General features: G+C 39.3%; 1 protein-coding gene and 1 pseudogene across 12 annotated transcripts in view; both read left to right on the forward strand.

The window, feature by feature from the left end:
* The window catches only part of HERC4 (HECT and RLD domain containing E3 ubiquitin protein ligase 4), a 154,391-nt gene that overhangs the window by 55,119 nt on the left and 79,953 nt on the right, over positions 1 to 19,319 (forward strand). For all 12 annotated transcript variants that reach the window (XM_054523391.2, XM_002820893.6, XM_054523396.2 and 9 more), the window contains one exon: positions 5,202 to 5,362. In XM_054523391.2, the coding sequence (XP_054379366.2) occupies positions 5,202 to 5,362 (161 nt within the window). The remainder of the gene's footprint in view (positions 1 to 5,201; positions 5,363 to 19,319) is intronic.
* Positions 5,374 to 13,010, forward strand: LOC129048473 (POU domain, class 5, transcription factor 1-like; annotated as a pseudogene).

Here is a 19,319-nt window from a genome sequence, read left to right on the forward strand (position 1 = left end):
ATGCCTGCCTCTGTGCTACTAAACACTGTATAGACACCATAATAACTTCTTCTATTTGGGGTAAAGTAACTCCTTGTTATTCTTCTGTTCTTTAAGAATGCTTTGGCTGGACCGGGCGCGGTGGCTCATGCCTGTAATCCCAGCACTTTGGGAGGCCGAGGCGGGTGGATCACCTGAGGTCGGGAGTTTGAGACCAGCCTGACAAACATGGTGAAACCCTGTCTCTACTAAAAATACAAAATTAGTCGGGCATGGTGGCACATGCCTGTAATCCCAGCTACTGGGGAGGCTGAGGCAGGAGAATCACTTGAATCCGGGAGGCGGAGGTTGCAGTGAGCCGAGATCGTGCCATTGCACTCCAGCCTGGGCAACAAGAGTGAAACTCCATCTCAAAAAAAATAAAAATAAAAATAAAGAATGCTTTGGCTGACGGTGACCTTTATTACTTTCATATAAATTTTAGCATAGGTCTGTGAAGTTCTCTCAAAAAATAAAAAATAAAAAAAGCCTTGTGGGATTTTGATTGGTAGTGCATTGAATCTCTAGGTTAATTTGGGGAAAAGTTGTTATCTTTGTAATATTAACTTTTCTAATAATCAACATCCGAACTTCTTTTATGTCTTATAATGTTTTAAAATTTTCATCATAGAGGTCATGTATATCTTTTCGTAGTTCCATTCCTAGGTGCGTCTTTAATGGTATTATATTTTTATTTCCACTTTCTGAGGAATCACTGGCATGTAGAAATAGTTGATATTTACATATTGATTTTAAATACAACCACCTTGCTAAACTCTTATTAATAACTTACTCATGTACATAGTCATACCATCTGTGAGTCAATTCAGTTTTGTTTTGTTATTTCTATTATTTATACTTAACGTGTTTATATAATTGTTTTAATGTGCTGGTTAGGACACCATTATAATGTTTACTGTAACATAATGTTTCCTTTCTGTGGGAAAACTTTCAGTATTTCACAGTTAAGTATCATGTTTGCTGTTAAGATTTTTGTAGATAACCTCTATCAGACTAAGTAATTTCCCTTTAATCCTTAGTTTTTTTTATTGTGAATGGATGTTAAGTTTTTAATGTTGTTTTTTCTGTATCTATTGAAATGATTTATGATTTTCCTTTAATCTGTTAACATGGCATATTGATGGATTTTTTTTTCTAGTTAACAGCTTTGTTTTTCTGGAATAACTTCAGTTTGGTCTAGTATTATCCTTTTTGTTTAGTGCTCAGTTTGATTTGTGAATATTCTGTTGACTATTATTTATATTTCTGTTTATCAGTGAACTTGATCTATAATTTTTTTCTTATTATTCTTTTCACCAGGTTTTATTATGAAGGTTTTCTAGTCTGATAAAATAACATTGAGGAATGTACCTTTGTTTTCTAATTTTTGGTAACAGAACAGCTTGAAATGTTGGCACAACTTGTCATTAAAACCATTTGTGCCTGGCATTTTATTTTTTGGAATTTAAAAAACATTCTTCAGTTTCTTTAGTGGCTATGAGATAGCTTTTATTATTTCTTGAGTCAGTTATGTGAATGTTAATTTTTTTCTAAGAATTTTTTTCATTTTGCCTAATTTTAAACTTATTGACATAGGCCAGGTGTGGTGGCTCATGCCTGTAATCCCAGCACTTTGGGAGGCTGAGGCAGACTGATCACTTGAGGTTAGGGGTTCATGACCAGCCTGGCCAACATGGCAAAAAAACCCCATCTCTACTAAAAATACAAAAATTAGCTAGGCGTGGTGGTGTGCACCTGTAATCCCAGCTTCTGGGGAAGCTGATGAGATAGGAGAATCGCTTGATCCCAGGAGGCAGAGGTTGCAGTGAGCTGAGGTTGCACCACTGCACTCCAGCCTGGGCAACAGAGCGAAAACTCTGTCTCAAAAAAATAAATAAATAAACTTATTTACATAAAATTTATAATGTCTGTATTGGTCTCTTGTGCACAAACAACATGTCAGTGACATATAATAGTAAATGTTTATTTCTTTTTCTGTGGTTCAGTAAAGCCAGGCCTTCGGCTATCTGGAGCAGCTTTTATTTAGGCTAGAGATTGACTGGGGCAGTTCTGTTTCAGGCTGCCTCTTCACTGGGGTGACTTTGCTCAGGCTGTGTTTCAGCTAGAGTGGCTTTGTTACATATCTTGTTCTTGGGACTATACCAGAGGAGCAGTGGGCTGCCTGTGCATATTCTTCTGATGGAGACAAATGCACAAGAAGGCAAACTCAACTGTACATTCCATTTCAAGCCTTCTGCTTGCATCACATTCACTGAAATCTCGTTGACCAAAAGCAAACTATATGGCCAAACCTAAAGTTAAGGTATGGGGAATATAATATACAGCCCAACCACCATCTGGCTATGGTGGGAATATGCATGCTTAATACTACAGGGTGGTGAATTTAAATCACTTTGGGTGACATACTTTATTAGTCCTTTGTGAAATATCACAGATGATTTAATGTTATCCAGTTTTGTAATTCTTAGTAGCCAAAGTGTACATGATTTGAATAGTTATTCTTAGCTCTGTAATACATGATTTGAATAGTTACTCTTAGCTCTGTAAACCAGTTCTTTTCAGCAGTTTTATTCATGTAACTGTTGGATCTGGGGTAGAATTTCGACTATTGAGTGAGATCTAAGGACTTGACCTAAACAGGAAATGTAAGTAGGTATCTGGTATTGATCAGTTTGACATCTTATTGGGCCGGGTGCAGTGGTTCAAGCCTGTAATCCCAGCACTTTGGGAGGCCAAGGCGGGCAGATCACGAGGTCAAGAGATCGAGACCATCCTGACCAACATGGTGAAACCCCGTCTCTACTAAAAATACAAAAATTAGCTGGGCATGGTGGCACGTGCCTGTAGTCCCAGCCACTCGGGAGGCTGAGGCAGGAGACTCTCTTGAACCCGGGAGGCGGAGGTTGCAGTGAGCCAAGATCATGCCACTGCACTCCAGCCTGGCAACAGAGTGAGACTCCATCTCAAAAATAAATAAATAATAAAAATTTTTAAAAAGAAATATGTATTATTTCCTTATTCAATCATTGTCAAAAACCTCCTGAACGAAGCAGTCAAGATTACCAAAATGTCAGTCCATCAGTAGACGATCCAAAAGAAAAAAGTTTACATTCTAGTAGTATAATGAAGTGCTTTCGAGCTCTTACATCAAATCTAGAGCTTAAGGTAGTTCTGTTCATGCAGTGGCTCTGAACCCCACTTTATACTATAATCACACACACATATATACATATATTTTTGAGACCGAGTCTTGCTCTGTTGCCCAGGCTGGAGTGCGGTGGCAGAATCTTGGCTCACTGCAACCTCTGCCTCCCAGGTTCAAGTGATCCTCTTGCCTCAGCCTCCTGATGAGTAGCTGGGACTACAGGCGCATGCCACCGTGCCCAGCTAATTTTTGTATTTTTAGTAGAGACAGTTTTGCCATGTTTGCCACGCTGGTCTCGAACTCCTGACCTCAAATGATCCACCTGCCTCGGTCTCCCAAAGTGCTGGGATTATAGGCGTGAGCCACCACGCCTGGCCAAAATATATATTTTTACCTAGATTCACCCCAAGATGATTCAAATATGCAGCCAGGGTTAAGAACCAGTGCTTTATTAGGCCAGTGTGAGGAGGAGTTTTAATAAAATAGTATTGCAGTAATTTTCAAACTATTAATACATTCCTTTGAGATGGCTGCTTCCTGAGGGAGGGTAGTAATCTGGCAGACTAGCTAACTTGAAAACTCTTGAATCAAAACCCCTTTAAAATAGCATATGTGAGTTTGCCACGTTGTAAAGAGAACTCCACCTGGCAAAAACAAAAGAAATTTGAAAACCAAAGCTGTTAGTTTGAATTGACTTTGGAGCTACCCTGAAAGAATTTGCCAATCTGGGTAATGTATTAGTTAGCTTATATCGCTAAACAGAACGACTCCAAAACCTAGTGACCTAAAATAATTATTTAGCTAATAGTTCTTTGTTTTAGTAATTTTGGCCGGGCTTAACTGGGCTGCTCTCATCTTAGCTGACTTAGATCATCAGTTGATGATCTGGCTAGGAGCTGGGAGTCTAGGATAGCCTCAGCTGGGACAGTTTGTCTCTGTTCTAGATTGTAGATCATCCTTTAGCTGCTAACCTTGGTTTATTCTTATGATGGTAGAGCAGAATTCCTAAAGATAAGTTAGAGAAAGAGTGTATAAAGCCACTTGTGAGGCATAGGCTCGGAACTGAGACATTGCTGTTTCTGCTGGCCAAAGCAAGCTATAGATTAGGACTTGGATTTAAGACATGGAGAAAGAGATTTCCAGTCTTGCTGGGAACAACTGTGACAGTCATATTGCATAAGATATGGGTATGGTTAGAGGGATAATTTCAGCCACTTTTATAAACAATATGCCACAAATGGCAAAAAGGTTTAGGGCAAGAGACAAGATCTAAGACCTGATAGAAACAAGGGTGAGACCTGGAGATGCCATGTCCCCTTAGCAAAACCATCTCATGGATAGGGTACGCAATGAAATACTTCCCGGCTTGCCTAAGGAGACTTTTTCTGAGGAGTTGGATAGGTTTACTGAGAGTGGATTGGTGGGTCATCCTTAGCTTCAGATCTGTGGTTTCTTAGGTTTGCTTTCACTATAGTACCTCCAGAGGAGTTTTGGTGCATACATATAGAGATTACTTTCCTCAGAAGAAAGGAACATTGTTTCTGTCATGCATAAGTGTATATAACAATCTTCTGATTGGTACTAGATTACTTCCCATTTCTTAGCCTAAAACTTCTCGGTGATACCCAAATGGAGGACTTTCATAGATCACAGCTCTGGACTAGAACTTGACAAGGGGAGTAGTGGGGACTTCCTTGAACAACATAGTTAGATGCTACTCTGGTGCTGAATCGTTTATTGTAAGGGATTTCAGTATAGACCCAGGCCGTTTAAAATTTAAACATTAGTGGAAGTTTTCTGGACCATGCTCCTGCAGCCTGTCTATGTGATGCAGAATTCATTCTATAGATTAAGGCTGTTAATGAATATTTGTACAGAAGCTTTGGAACTACAATTGGTTTTATTAATTTATTTTTTGAAAAGAAAAATTACCTCTTTTGATATTTTCTCTGCTTTTGTCATTGTAAATTGTTGGAAGGTAACATTAAGTCTGAGGTTTTCTATTATTTTACTCTAGGCAGCACACTTCTGCTTTTGTTCCTTCATCAGGACGAACTTACTCTTTTGGACTTGGTGGTAATGGGCAGCTGGGAACTGGTTCAACAAGCAACAGGAAAAGTCCCTTTACTGTAAAAGGAAATTGGTACCCTTATAATGGGCAATGTCTACCAGATATTGGTAAGTTCTGTCATATTAAAGCTTTCCTTCATATATTAAAGTTCTTGTTAAAATGTTGCTCTTAAATCATGAAGATTTCTGTGAAAGAATTCCAAGATATATTGTTAAGTGAAAACAGCAAAATATAGAACAATGTATATGGTTGTTTGATTTGCTTATATTTACTTGTAAATGCATAAGGAAATTCTGGATAAGTAAAAGTTACAGACAGTGGGTCATATGGGAACTAGGAGATGGCTAGATACCAGTGGGAGGGAGGTTTTTTGTTTTCTATTTTAAATTGTGGTAAAATATGCACAACATAAAATTTACAGACTTAACCATTTTTTAAGTAGCATTAAGTATATTCACGTTATTATGTAACCAATCTCCAGAACTCTTTTCATCTCGAGGAAACTAAAACTCTGTATGCATTAAACAGCAACTCTTCATTCCCTCCTCTTCCTAGTGCCTGGCAACCGCTATTCTACTTTATGTCTTTATGGATTTGACTTAACACTAGGCTAGGTACCTCAAAGAAGTGGAATCATATAGTAGTGTTTCTTTTTGTGACTCACTTATTTCACTAAGCATAATGTCCTCAAGGTTCATCTGTGTTGTAGCACATGTTAGAATTTCCTTCCTTTTTAAGCTGTATAATTCAGGCATACCTTGGAGATATTGTGGGCTCAGTTCCAGACCACTGCAACGAAGCAAATAGTGCAATAAAGCAAATATCGTAATAAAGCAAATCACAAAATTTTCGGTATCCTAGTGCATATAAAAGTTATATTTATACTATATTGTAGTCTACTAAGTGTACAATAATGACATTATGTCTTAAAAGACTGTGTATACGTTAGTTTATAAATATACTTTATTGCTTAATAATGCTGACACAGAGATGAGCACATGCTGTTGGAAAAATGGTGCTGATAGACTTGTTCTATGCAGGGTTGCCCCAAACCTTCAATTTGTAAAAATCACAGTATCTGAGAAGCACAGTAAAGCAAAGCACAATAAAATGAGGCATGCCTGTGTTCTTATTATATGGATGTGATTTGTGGCACCTAAAGAATTGCAATAGTAACATCAAAGATCACTGATCATGTCGTGCATTGTCTTATATCACTAAATTAGTGATATAAGATCACCATAAAAGATAAAATAATAATGAAAAATATTGAAATATTGCAAGAATTACTAAAGCTTATAAGCTTTACTCAATTTTTGATACTGAATTTTTACAAATTGAAGGTTTTTTGACAACACTGCATTGAGCAAGTCTGTTGGCACCATTTTTCCAACAGCATATATGCTCACTTTGTGTCTTTATGTCACATTTTGGTAATTCTTAACAGTATTTCAAAACTTCTATGTTGTTACTATATCTGTAATGGTGATCTGTGATCAGTGGTCATTGATGTAATTGTTTTGGGGTGCCATGAACCTTACCTATATAAGACAACAAACCTAATTGATAAACGTTTATATTCTGACTGCTCCACCAGCTGGCCATTCCTGTCTGTCTCCTCTCCTCGGGCCTTCCTGTTCCTTGAGGCACAACAGTGTTGAAATTAGGCCAGTTAATAACCCTACAATGGCCTCTAAGTATATAAGTGAAAAGAAGATCTCTCACTTTAAATCACATCTCTCACTTTAAATCAAAAGCTAGAAAGGATTATGCTTAGTGAAGAAGGCATATCAAAAGCCCAGATAGGCTGAAAGCAACGCTTCTTGTGCCAGTTATCCAAGTTGTTAATGCAACTTGAAGGAATTAAAAGTGCTACTCTGGTGAATACATGAATGGTAAGAAAGTGAAAGCCTTATTGCTGATACGGAGAAAATTTTAGTAGTCTGAATAGAAAATCAAACCAGCCACAACATTAGGATTAGCCAAAGTCTAAACCAGCCTAACTCTCTTCAAGTCTCTGAAGGCTGAGAGAGATAAGGAAGCTGCAGAAGAAAAGCTTGAAGCTAGCAAAGATTAGTTCATGAAGTTTAAGGAAAGAAGCCATCTCCATAATGTAAAAGTACTGATGTATATGCTACAGCAAGTTGTCTAGCATGTCTAGCTGAGGTAATTGATGAAGGTGGGTATACTAAACAACAGATTTTCAATGTTGACAAAACAGCCTTCTATTGGAAGGAAATATCCTCTACAACTTCCTTTTATAGCTGAGAGAAGTAGTCAATGCCTAACTTCAAAGGACAGGCTGACTCTCTTTTAGGGTCTAATGCATCTGGTGACTTTAGGTTGAAGCCAGTGCTCGTTTACCATTCTGAAAATGCCAGGGCCCTCACGAATTATGCTAAATCTACTCTGCCTGTGTTCTATAAATGGAACAACAAAGCCTGGATGACAGCTCATCTGTTTACAGCATGGTGTACTGAATATATTAATATGGGCTTAAGCCCACTGTTGAGACCCACCGCTCAGTAAAAAGATTGCTTTCAAAATATTGCTGCTTATTGACAATGCACCTGGTCACATCAGAGCTCAGATGGAGATATACATGGAGATTAATGTTTTCATGCCTGCTAATATAACATCCATTCTGCTGCCGTAGGAACAAGTAGTAATTTTTACTTTCAAGTTTTATTATTTAAGAAATACATTTCATAAGGCTGTAGTTACCGTGTATAGTGATTCCTGTGATGGTTCTGGGCAAAGTAAATTGAAAACCTTCAAAGAATTCACCATTCCAGTTACTGTTAACATTTGTGAAGTGAGGAAGTTGAAGCCAGGAGTTTGAGACCAACCTGGGCAATGTAGTGAGACACTGTCTCTACAGAAAATAATTTTAAAAAGCCAGCTGTGGTAGCACATGCTACTTGGGAGGTTTAGGCAAGAGGATTGCTTGAGCTTAGGAGTTGAAGGTTTACAGTGAGCTATGATCATACTAGTGCACTCCAGCCTGGGTGACAGAGCAAGACCCTGTCTTTGATTCGTGGGAGGAAGTCAAAATACCAACAATAACAGTTTAGAAGAATTTTATTCCAACCTTCATGGATGACTGAGGGGCTCAAGATTTCATTTGAAGAACTTAACTACAGATATGGTGGAAATAACAAGAGAACTAGAACTAAAGCCTGAAAATGTGACTGAATTGCTGCAATCTTAGGATAAAAAATACCCCTCATCCAGTCCCAGGACATCTCAAAGCTCTGCAGAAAGAACTTGAGCAATTTGCCAAGCTCCTGAAGCAGAAGAGGATCATCCTGGGATATACACAGGCCGATGTGGGGCTTACCCTGGGGATTCTACTTGGAAATGTGTTCAGCCAAATGACCATCTGCTTCTTTGAGGCTCAACAGCTTAGCTTCAAGAACATGTGTAAGTGGCGGCCCTTGCTGCAGAAGTGGGTGGAGGAAGCTGACAACAATGAAAATATTCAGGAGATATGCAAAGCCGAAACCCTCCTGCAGGCCTGAAAGAGAAAGCGAACCAGTATTGAGAACCTGGAGAATGTATTCCTGCGGCGCCCAAAACCCACACTGCAGCAGATCAGTCACATTGCCCAGCAGCTTGGGCTCTAGAAGGATGTGATCTGAGTGTGGTTCTGTAATTGGCGCCAGAAGGGCAAGCAATCAAGCAGTGATTATGCACCATGAGAGGATTTTGAGGCTGCTGGGTCTCCTTTCTCAAGGGCACCAGTGTCCTTTCCTGTGGCCTCAGAGCCCCATTTTGGTACCCCAGGCTATGGGAGCCCTCGTTGCACTGCACCGCACTGTATTCCTTAGTGCCTTTCCCCCTGTTTCTGTCGCCACTCTGGGCTCTCCCATGCATTCAAACTGACGTGCCTGCCCTTCTAGGAATGGGGTACAGGGAGAGGGGGGAAGCTAGGGAAAGAGAACCCAGAGTTTGTGCCAGGGCTTTTGGGATTAAGTTCTTCATTCAGTAAGGAAGGAATTGGAAACACAAAGGGTGGGGGCAGGGGAGTTTGGGGCAACTGGTTGGAGGGAAGGTGAAGTTCAATGATGCTCTTGATTTTAATCCCCATATCATGTATCACTTTTTTCTTAAATGAAGAAGACTGGGACACAGTAGGTAGAGAGAAAAAAAAAAGAAAAATACTCCTCATCCATTTATATTTTATGGATGAGCAAAGAAAGTGTTTTCTTGAGATGGAACCTACTGCTGGTGAAGATGCTATGAACATTATAGAAATGACAACAAAGTATTTAGAATATTCCATAAACTTAGTTGACAGAGCAGCAGCAGGGGTTAAGAGGCTTGACTCTACTTTTGAAAGCAGTTCCATGGGTAAAGTGCTATCACACAGCATCTCCTGGTATAGAGAAATCTTTTATGAAAAGAAGAGTCAATCAATGTAGCAAACTTTGTTGGTGTCTTATTTTAAGAAATTGCCACAGCTACCCCAGCCTTCAGCAATTACCACCCTGATCAGTCAGTAGCCATCAACATTGACATTGAGGTGAGACCCTCTATCAACAAAAAGATTAAGACTTGCAAAGGCTCAATTAATCATTAGCTTTTTTTTAGCAATAAAGTGATTTTAAATTAAGGTATATGGATTTTTTTTTTTTTTTTTTAAAGATACAATGCTATTGCACACTTAATAGACTACAGTATATTGGCCTGGGCACAGTGGCTCATGCCTGTAATCCCAGTGCTTTGGAAAGCCAAGGCAAGAGAATCACTTGAGGCCAGGAGTTTGGGACCAGCTGGGGCCACATTAACCGTCATCTCTATAAAAGAAAAAAAAGAAAAACCAACTCTTGTCAATGGACTACAGTATCGTATAAACATCCTTTTTTTTTTTTTTTCTTTTTTTTTTAAATGAGACAGTCTTGCTCTGTCACCCAGGCTGGAAGTGCAGTGGTGCAATCTCGGTTTACTGCAACCTTCACCTCGTGGGTTCAAGTGATTCTTGTGGCTTAGTCACACTAGTAGCTAGGATTTCAGGTGCGCACCACCACACCTGGCTAATTTTTTTAGTATTTTTAGTAGAGACAGGGTTTCAACATGTTGGCCAGTCTGGTCTCAAACTTCTGGCCTTATGTGATCTGCCCACCTTGGCCTCTTAAAGTGCTGGGATTACAGGCGTGAACCACTGCGCCCAGGCTAGTATAAACATACTTTTATGTGCACTATGAAACCAAAGATTTGTGTGACTTGCATTATTGCGATATTTGCTTTATTGCAGTTGTCTGGAACCAAACCCTAAATATCTTTGAGGTATGCTTATACCACATTTTGTTTATCTATTCATATATCAGTGGACGATTGCGTTGTTTCTACCTTTTGGCTATTGTGAATAATGCTGCTATGGATATAGGTGTACAGGTATCTCTTTGAGATCCTGCTTTCAGTTCTTTTGGCTATATACAGGAGTGTTAATTATTTTCTATTTTTTGAGAATTTGAACTCTTTGAATCTATTGCTTATTAAAAATATTTAAAAATTTTGACCCAGAAGTGGATTCAGCACATAAGGACGTTTTCCACATCCATATGATTACATCCCCGACCAGTCAGCAGCACCCATTCTCCTGCCTGTCAAACTATCCTTGAAAAACCCTAGCCTCCAAATTTCTGGGAAGACTGATTTGAGTAATAAAACTCAAGTCTCCCATTTAAAAACAACAAAAAATTTTTTGACTAGAAGGGAAGCTGCTGCCCTGAAGATAAAAGACCCAGGCCTGACAGGATTTATCACTTGCTGACTAAAGAGCCCTTGGGCTTTGAGTAAACATCAACAATAGACAGGAATTAGTCTCTACATGCCTTGGGTGAGACCCAGTACTGTCAGGTGTGATCTAGCACAGTCTTAGCAGTGGTGGCCATGGGAGTGCTTGCATCACCTCTACCCCAACTCTTAAGAATCTCAGCACAGAGAGAGAGAGTGAGAGGGAAACTTCATTTATTTGGGGGAGAGTAAGCGAGAAGAACAAGAGACTCTGCCTAGTAATCCGGGGAATTCTCCCAGATCTTACCCAAGTTCACCAAGGCAGTACCTCTGTGAGTTCGCAAGAGTCACAGTTTTGCTGGGCGTGGTGGTGTGTGCATGTAGTCCCACCTACTTAGGAAGCTGAGGCAGGAGGATTGCTTGGGCTCAGGAGCTCTGGGCTGTAATGTGCTCTGCTGATTGGGTGTCTGCACTAAGGTCGACATCAATATGGTGGCTTCTTGGGAATGGGGGGCCACCAGGTTGCCTAAGGAGAGGTGAACTGGCTCAGGTTGGAAATGGAGGAGGTCAGAACTCCTGTGCTGATCAGTAGTGGGATTGTGCCTGTGAATAGCCACTGCACTCCAGCTTGGGCAACCATAGTGAGACTCTGTCTCTTAAAAAAAAAAAACAAAAAAAACGTCTTACTGGGCTTGGAGTGTCCACTAATGCAGATGGCTGCAGTGACTGAAGAATTGAGATCATTACACTCAATTCCTTTTGAATACTTGGAATGCCTTCCCAAGAAGTTCAGGTACAAACAAGTACAGACTGCAAAGAATAGAATAAATACCTAACTCTTCAGTGCTTAGACATCGCTGAAAATTTAGAAACATCAAGACGATCCAGCACCAAACCAACGAAATAAGGCACTAGTGACCAAACATGAAGAGACAAAGCTACGTGACTTTTCAGAAATTCAAAACAGCTGTTTTGAGAAATCTCAACTAAACTGAAGATAAACAGAGGAAGTTCAGAATCCTATCAGATAAATTTAACAAAGAGATCAAAACAATGGTAAAATATCAAAGGAAATTCTGGAGTTAGAAATGTAATTGACAACCTGGAGAATGCATCAGAGGCTCTCAACAGCAGAATTGATCAAGCAGAAGAAAGAATTAGCATGAAGACATGATATATGAAAATATACAGAGTTGACAAAAGAAAAAAGAGTGAAATACTCCCACAGGATCTAGAAAATAGCCTCAAAAGGGCAAATCTAAGGGTTACTGGCCTTAAAGAAGAGGTAGAAGGGGAGAGAGGGATAGAAAGTTTATTTGAAGAGCGAGTAATAGAGACCTTTTCAATCCTAAAGAAAAATATCAATATTCAAGTGCAAGGTTATAGAACACCAAGCGGATTTAACCCAAATAAGACTACCTCGAGACATTTGATCATCAAACTCCCAAAGGTCAGGGATAAAGAAAGGATCTCAAAAGCAGCAAGAGAAAAGAAACAGTATACAATGGGGCTCCAGTACATCTGGCAGCAGACTTCTCAGTGGAAACCTTACAGATTAGGAGAGAATGGCATGACATATATAAAGTGCTAAAGGAAAATAACATTTATCCCAGAATATTATATCCAGTGAAAATATGCTTCAGATGTGAAGGAGAAATAAAGACTTTCCCAGACAAACAAAAACCGAGGGGCAGCCGGGCGTGATGGCTCATGCCTATAATCCCACCACTTTGGGAGGCTGAGGCGGGCAGATCACCTGAGGTCAAGAGTTTCAGACTAGCCTGGCCAACGTGGTGAAACCCCATCTCTACTAAAAATAAAAATTAAAAAATTAGCCGGGCATGGTGGCTGGCGCCTGTAATCCCAGCTACTCAGGAGGCTGAGACGGGAGAATTGCTTGAACCCGGGAGGTGAAGGTTGCAGTGAGCTGAGATCGCACCATTGCACTCCAGCCTGGACAGCAGGAGGAAACTCTTGTCTCAAAAAAAAAAAAAAGCTGAGGCGTTTCATCAACAGCAGACCTGTAGTATAAGAAATGCTAAAGGGAGTTTTTCATTCTGAAGGAAAGGGACGTTAATGAACAATAACAAATCAACTGAAGGTACAAAACTCACTGGTAATAGTAAGTACACAGACATTGTGGTGTGCGCACTGCTCATCTTGAGTAAGAAAACTAAAATAAACAGATAAAAAATAATAATAACTACAGCAACTTGTAAAGGCATATACAGTATAATAAGATATAAATAGATGTAACAAAATTAAAGAGCAGGGGAAAAGATGATAAAGTGTAAAGTTTTTATCAGTTTTCTCTTTGCTTATTTGTTTTTGTAATGAGAGTAAACTTGTCATCAGTTAAGATGTTGTTTGCAAGCCTGGTAACCTCAGATCAGATCAGAAAACAGGAGGCAAGAGGATTGCTTAAGCCCAGGAGTTTGAGACCAGCCTAGGCAACATAGTGATACCCCATTTATATAAAAAATAAAAATTAGCCTGGCATCATGGCACATGCCCATAGTCCCAGTTATTTGGGAGGCTGAGGTAGGAGGATTGTTTGATCCAGGAGGTTGAGGCTGCAGTGAGCCATGATTGTGCCACTGCACTTCAGTGTGGGCAGTAGAGCGAGACCATGTCTCAAAAAACAAACAAAATTAATAGATGCACAGAAAATTTAAAAAAAAAAAAAAGGAAATTAAAACATACCACCAGAGAAAGTCACATTCACAAAAAGGAAGATAGGAAGGAAGGAAAGAAGGAAGAGAAGACCATAAAACAAGAAAGCAAATTTTAAAATGTCAGGAGTAAGTCCTTATTAATAATAACATTTAGTAAATGGACTAAACTGCCCAGTCAAAAGACATTGAGTGGCTGGCTGGATGAAAAAACAAGACCCAGTGATCTGCTCCCTGCAAAAAAACACACTTCACCTATAAAGACACACATACACTGAAAATAAAGGGATGGAAAAAGATATTCCATGCAAATGGAAACCAAAAAGAGCAGGAGTAGCTATACTTACATCAGACAAAATAGATTTCAAGACAAAAAGTATAAGAACATATAGAAGGTCACTGTATAATGATAAAAGGATTAGTTCAACAAGAGGATATAACAGTTGTAAATATATATGCACCCAACACTAGAAAACCCAGATATACAAAGCAAATATTATTAGAGCTAACAAGAGACAGACCCCAATAAAATTACAGCATAATATTGGCATAAAAACAGACACATGGACCAATGGAACAGAACAGAGAACTCAGAAATAAATTCATATATGTACAGTAAATTCATTTTGGACAAGGGCACCAAGGACATACATTGGAAAAAGGATATTCTTTTCAATAAATGGTACTGGGAAAACTGGATATCCGTATGCAGAAGAATGAAACTAGACCCCTCATATGGTTAGGCTTTGTGCCCCCACCCAGATCTCATCTTGAATCGTAATCCTCATAATCCCCATGTGTCAACGGAGAGACCCAGTGGAGGTAATTGAATCATGGAAGTGGTTTCCTGCATGCTGTTCTTGTAATAATGAGTGAGTTCTCACAAGATCTGATTGTTTTATGAGGGGCTCTACCCCACTTCGCTCGACACTTCTTCCTGCCACCTTGTGAAGAAGGTGCTTTGCTTCCTCTTCGCCTTCTGCCGTGATTGTAAGTCTCTTGAGGCCACCCCAGCTATGCTGAACTGTGAGTCAGTTAAACCTTTTTCCTTTGTAAATTACCCAGTCTCAGGCAATTCTTTCTGGCAGCATGAAAACAGACGAATACACCCCTATCTCTCACTGTATACAAAAAGCATGCACAAATGGAATAAAAACTTAAATCTAAGACCTGAAACTATGACAAGAAAGCTGAGGAAACTCTCCAGGACATTGGTCTGGGCAAAAATTTCTTGAGTGATACCCCACAAGCACAGGCAGCCAAAGCAAAAGTGGACAAATGGGATCACATCAAATTAAAAACTACACAGCAAAGGAAACAAGAAAGTGAAGAAACAACTCACAGAATGGGAGAAAATATTTGCAAACTACCCGTCTGATAAGGAATTAGTAACCAGAATATATAAAGAGCTGAAACAACTCTATAGGAAAAATCTAATAATCTCATTAAAAAATGGGCAAAAGATCTGAATATGCATTTCTCAAAAGAAGGTGTACAAATGGCTAACAGGTATATGAAAGGTACTCAACATCATCAGAGAAATGCAAATCAAAACTAAAATGAGGTATTGTCTCACTCTGGTTAAAATGGCTTTTATCTAAAAGAGGGCAATAACAAATGCTGGCAAGGTTATGGAGAAAAGGGAACCCTTGTATACAGTTGGTGGGAATGTAAATTAGTATAGCCACTATGGAGAACAGTATGGAGATTCCTTAAAAAAAACTAAAAATAGAACTACCATATGATCCATTGCTGGGTGTATACCCAAAAGAAAGGAAATCTGTACATCACAGAGGTATCTGTACTCTCGTGTTTATTGCAGCACTATTCATAATAGCCAGTATTTGGAATCAATTTAAGTGTTCATCAACAGACATGGGTAAAGAAAATGTGTATATATACACAATGGAATACTATTCAGCCATAAAAAAGAATGAGATCCTGTCATTTGCAACAGTACGAGAACTGGAGGACGTTATGTTAAGTGAAATAGCCAGCACAGAAAGACAGTCACAAGTTCTCACTTGTTGGTGGAAGCTAGAAATTGAAACAGTTGTACTCACAGAGATAGAGAATAGAATGATGGTTAACAGAGGCTGGGAAGGGTAGTGGGGTAAGGGGAGGAAGTGAGGATAGTTAATAAGTACAAAAATGGCAGGGTGGGGGTGGCTCACGCCTGTAATCCCAGCACTTTGGGAGGCCGAGGCAGGCAGATCATGAGGTCAGGAGATCGAGACCATCCTGGCTAACACAGTGAAACCCCGTCTCTACTAAAAATACAAAAAAAAAAAAAAAAAAAATTAGTCAGGCATGGTGGCAGGCGCCTGCAGGCCTGTAGTCCCAGCTACTCGGGAGGCTGAGGCAAGAAAATGGCGTGAACCTGGGAGGCGGAGCTTGCAGTGAGCCAAGTGAGCCACTGCACTTGAGCCTAGGTGACAGAACAAGACTCCGTCTCAAAAAAAAAAAAAAAGTACAAAAATATAGTTAATAGAATGAATAAAGTCTAATATTTCATAGCACAACAGAGTGACTACAGTTGAGAATAATTTATTGTACATTTTAAAATAACAATGTATTATTGGAACATTTGTAACACAAAGAAATGATAAGTGTTTGAGGGGATGGATACTCCATTTATTCTCATGTGATTTTTACACACTGTATGCCTGTATCAAAATGTCTCATGTATCCCATAAATATATATACCTACTGTGTACTCATAAAAATTAAAATAAGGCCAGTCACGGTGGCTCAGGCCTGTAATCCCAGCACTTTGGGAGGCCAAGGTATGCGGATCACTTGAGGTCAGGAGTTTGAGACCAGCCTGGCCAACTTGGTGAAACTCCGTCTGTACTAAAAATACAAAAAATTAGCTAGGTGTGGTGGCAGACACCTGTAGTCCAAGCTACTCAGGAGGCTGAGACAGGAGAATCGCTTGAACCCAGGAGGCAGAGGTTGCAGTGAGCTGAGATTGCGCCACTGCACTCCAGCCTTGGTGACAGAGTGAGACTCCATCTCAAAAAAAAAAAAAAAAAAGTACAAATTTTAAAAAATTAAACGTTTTAAATTTGCCTTTTATATCCATGCTGCTTTAGCCAAACTTGTATATACCTATTTTTTATCTATTATTCTTGCAGAGCTGATTATTTTTTCATTGATATTAATTTACTACTTAGTTGGAAATATTTGAATGCTGTTTTCTCATTCATTTTTTTGACAACCTGAAACCAAAATGTCCTTCTTTTCATATATATTTTTTACTATCCCAGACTTCCTCAGAATTGTCTTCTTGTTTATCTATTGATGGAAACCAGAATCCTGATTTTCTGTAAAGTCATGCAAAAGTTGAGTCACGCAAAAGTTGAGTCACATGTGTGTGTTAATAGATTTTATCTATTCACAGTGACGAGGATACTATGAAGGTTGACATTTGTAAAGGTCCAGTGCTTTTTATTGTAAATAAACTTGATGATTTTTTTTAATAATTAAAAGGCTTTTTCAGTTATGCTCATATTTAACAAAGGTCACCATTACTTAGGAATGCATTTTGGCACCTTCAAAACTGTAGACCTTGAGATTATTTGCATTAGAATGGGGAAGGAGTTGGTGTTTTAAAATCAGTCGTTTTTGCTGCAATTTAGTTTCATCAAAAAATTGTGATACATTATAGCCAAAAGGTGGAAACAACCCATGTCCATCAGCAGATGAATGAATGAAAAAATATATTCATACCTCTACAGTGGAATAGTATTCAGCCATAGAAAGTAATGAAATTCTTATACATTATGCAACATGTATGAATCTGTATGAACATGTATGAATCTGTATGTCCTTTTGTGTCTGGGTGAAAGACAGACACAAAAGGACAAATATCATATGAGTCTACTGATAAGAGGTACCTAGAACAACCAAATTCATAGAGACAGAAATAGTGGTTACTAGTTCCTAGAGGAAGGAGGGAATGGACAGTTTCTGTTTAATGGGTTTCTGTTTAGAAGATGAAGTTCTAGAAATGATTAGTGGTGATAGTTGCACAACATTGTGAATATACTTGCTACCACTAAATTGTGCAGTTAAAATGGTTAAAATTGTACATTTTATGTATATTTTATGATAAAAAATTGTGTAAAAATTGATAATCTTTTTGTACTGTACTCAAGCTGTATAGGATGAAAACTAGTTACATGTGAATTTAATTTACCAATTCTAGCCCATCCAGAGGTTAAACCCATGGCCCCCAGCATGAATTACATTTTAATCATAAACTATCTGTGTGGCCAATGCCATGGGTAAACAAGAGGAATTTTTTTTTTTTTTTTTTTTTTTTAAATACAAGGTCTCACTCTGTTGCCCAGGCTAGAGTGCTGTGACATGATCACAGCTCACTGCAACCTCAGCCTCCCAGGCTCAAGCAGTCCTTTCACCTCAGCCTCCTAAGTAGCTGGAACTACAGGTGTTTGCTACCACACTCAGCTAATTTTTAAATTTTTTTGTAGAGACGGGGTCTCACTATGTTGCCCAAGCTAGTGTTGAACTCCTGGATTCAAGTGATCCTCCTGCCTCGACATCCCAAAGTGCTGGGATTACACATATGAGCCACTGCACCCAGCTGACAAAAGGACATTCTTAACAGCCAGAATATTCCTTTGGTTTAGAGATTATTATCTCCCTGGAGCCAGGCAAGGGGCACACCTTTCTTTAAAATGTGTAAAGTTTAAACAACTATATTAGTTTGCTAGAGTTGCTTGTAACAAACTACCACAAACTCGGTGGCTTGAACAATACGAATTTATTGGCTCACTATTCTGCAGACTAGAAGTCCATATTTAGAGTTGCTTCCTTCTGAAGGCTGTAAGAAGAATCTGTTACATGTTTCTTTCCTAGTTTCTGGTGGTTTGCTGTCAACCTTTGGCATTCCTTCACTTGTAGACCTTGGCCTTCTCTCTGTACGTGTCTGCGTCCAAATTCCCCCTTTTATAAGGACACAAAACATATTGGGTTATGGACCTACCCTACTCCATTATGACCTTAACTAATTATATCTGCAGTGACCTTATTTCCAAATAAGATCATATTCTGAAATATTGGGGATTAGGGTTTCAACATACATTTTTTTTTTTTTTTGAGACAGGGGCTGGCTCTGTCGCCTGGGCTGGAGTGCAATGGCATGACCTTGGCTCACTGCAGCCTCCACCTCCCAGACTCAAGTGATCCTCCCATCTCAGCCTCCTGAGTAGCTGGGACTACAGGTGCATGCCACCACATCTAGTTAACTTTTTGTATTTTTTGTAGAGATGGGGTTTTACCATGTTGCCCAGGGTGTTCTCCAATTTCTGAGCTCAAGCAGTGTGCCTGCCTGGGCCTTCAAAGTGCTGGGATTACGGGCATGAGCCACTGTGCCTTGCCCAATATGCAAAGTTTTAGGAGACCCAGTTCAATCCATAGGAATACCCCAGACCTGCTGAGCTAACCTTTACTGCACAGAGGGTATCCTCAGCATTGCCCCTGTTAGTACAGGCAAATTTTGTTCCTTCAGATGACTTATTGGCTGGTGTGATGGCTTCCACCTGTAATCCCAGCACTTTGAGAGGCTGAGGCGGGAGGATTGCTTGAGGATAGGAGTCCAAGACCAGCCTGAGCAACATAGCAAGAC

Source organism: Pongo abelii, chromosome 8 (genome assembly GCF_028885655.2).
Source record: "Pongo abelii isolate AG06213 chromosome 8, NHGRI_mPonAbe1-v2.0_pri, whole genome shotgun sequence".
Taxonomy (NCBI): Eukaryota; Metazoa; Chordata; class Mammalia; order Primates; family Hominidae; genus Pongo; species Pongo abelii.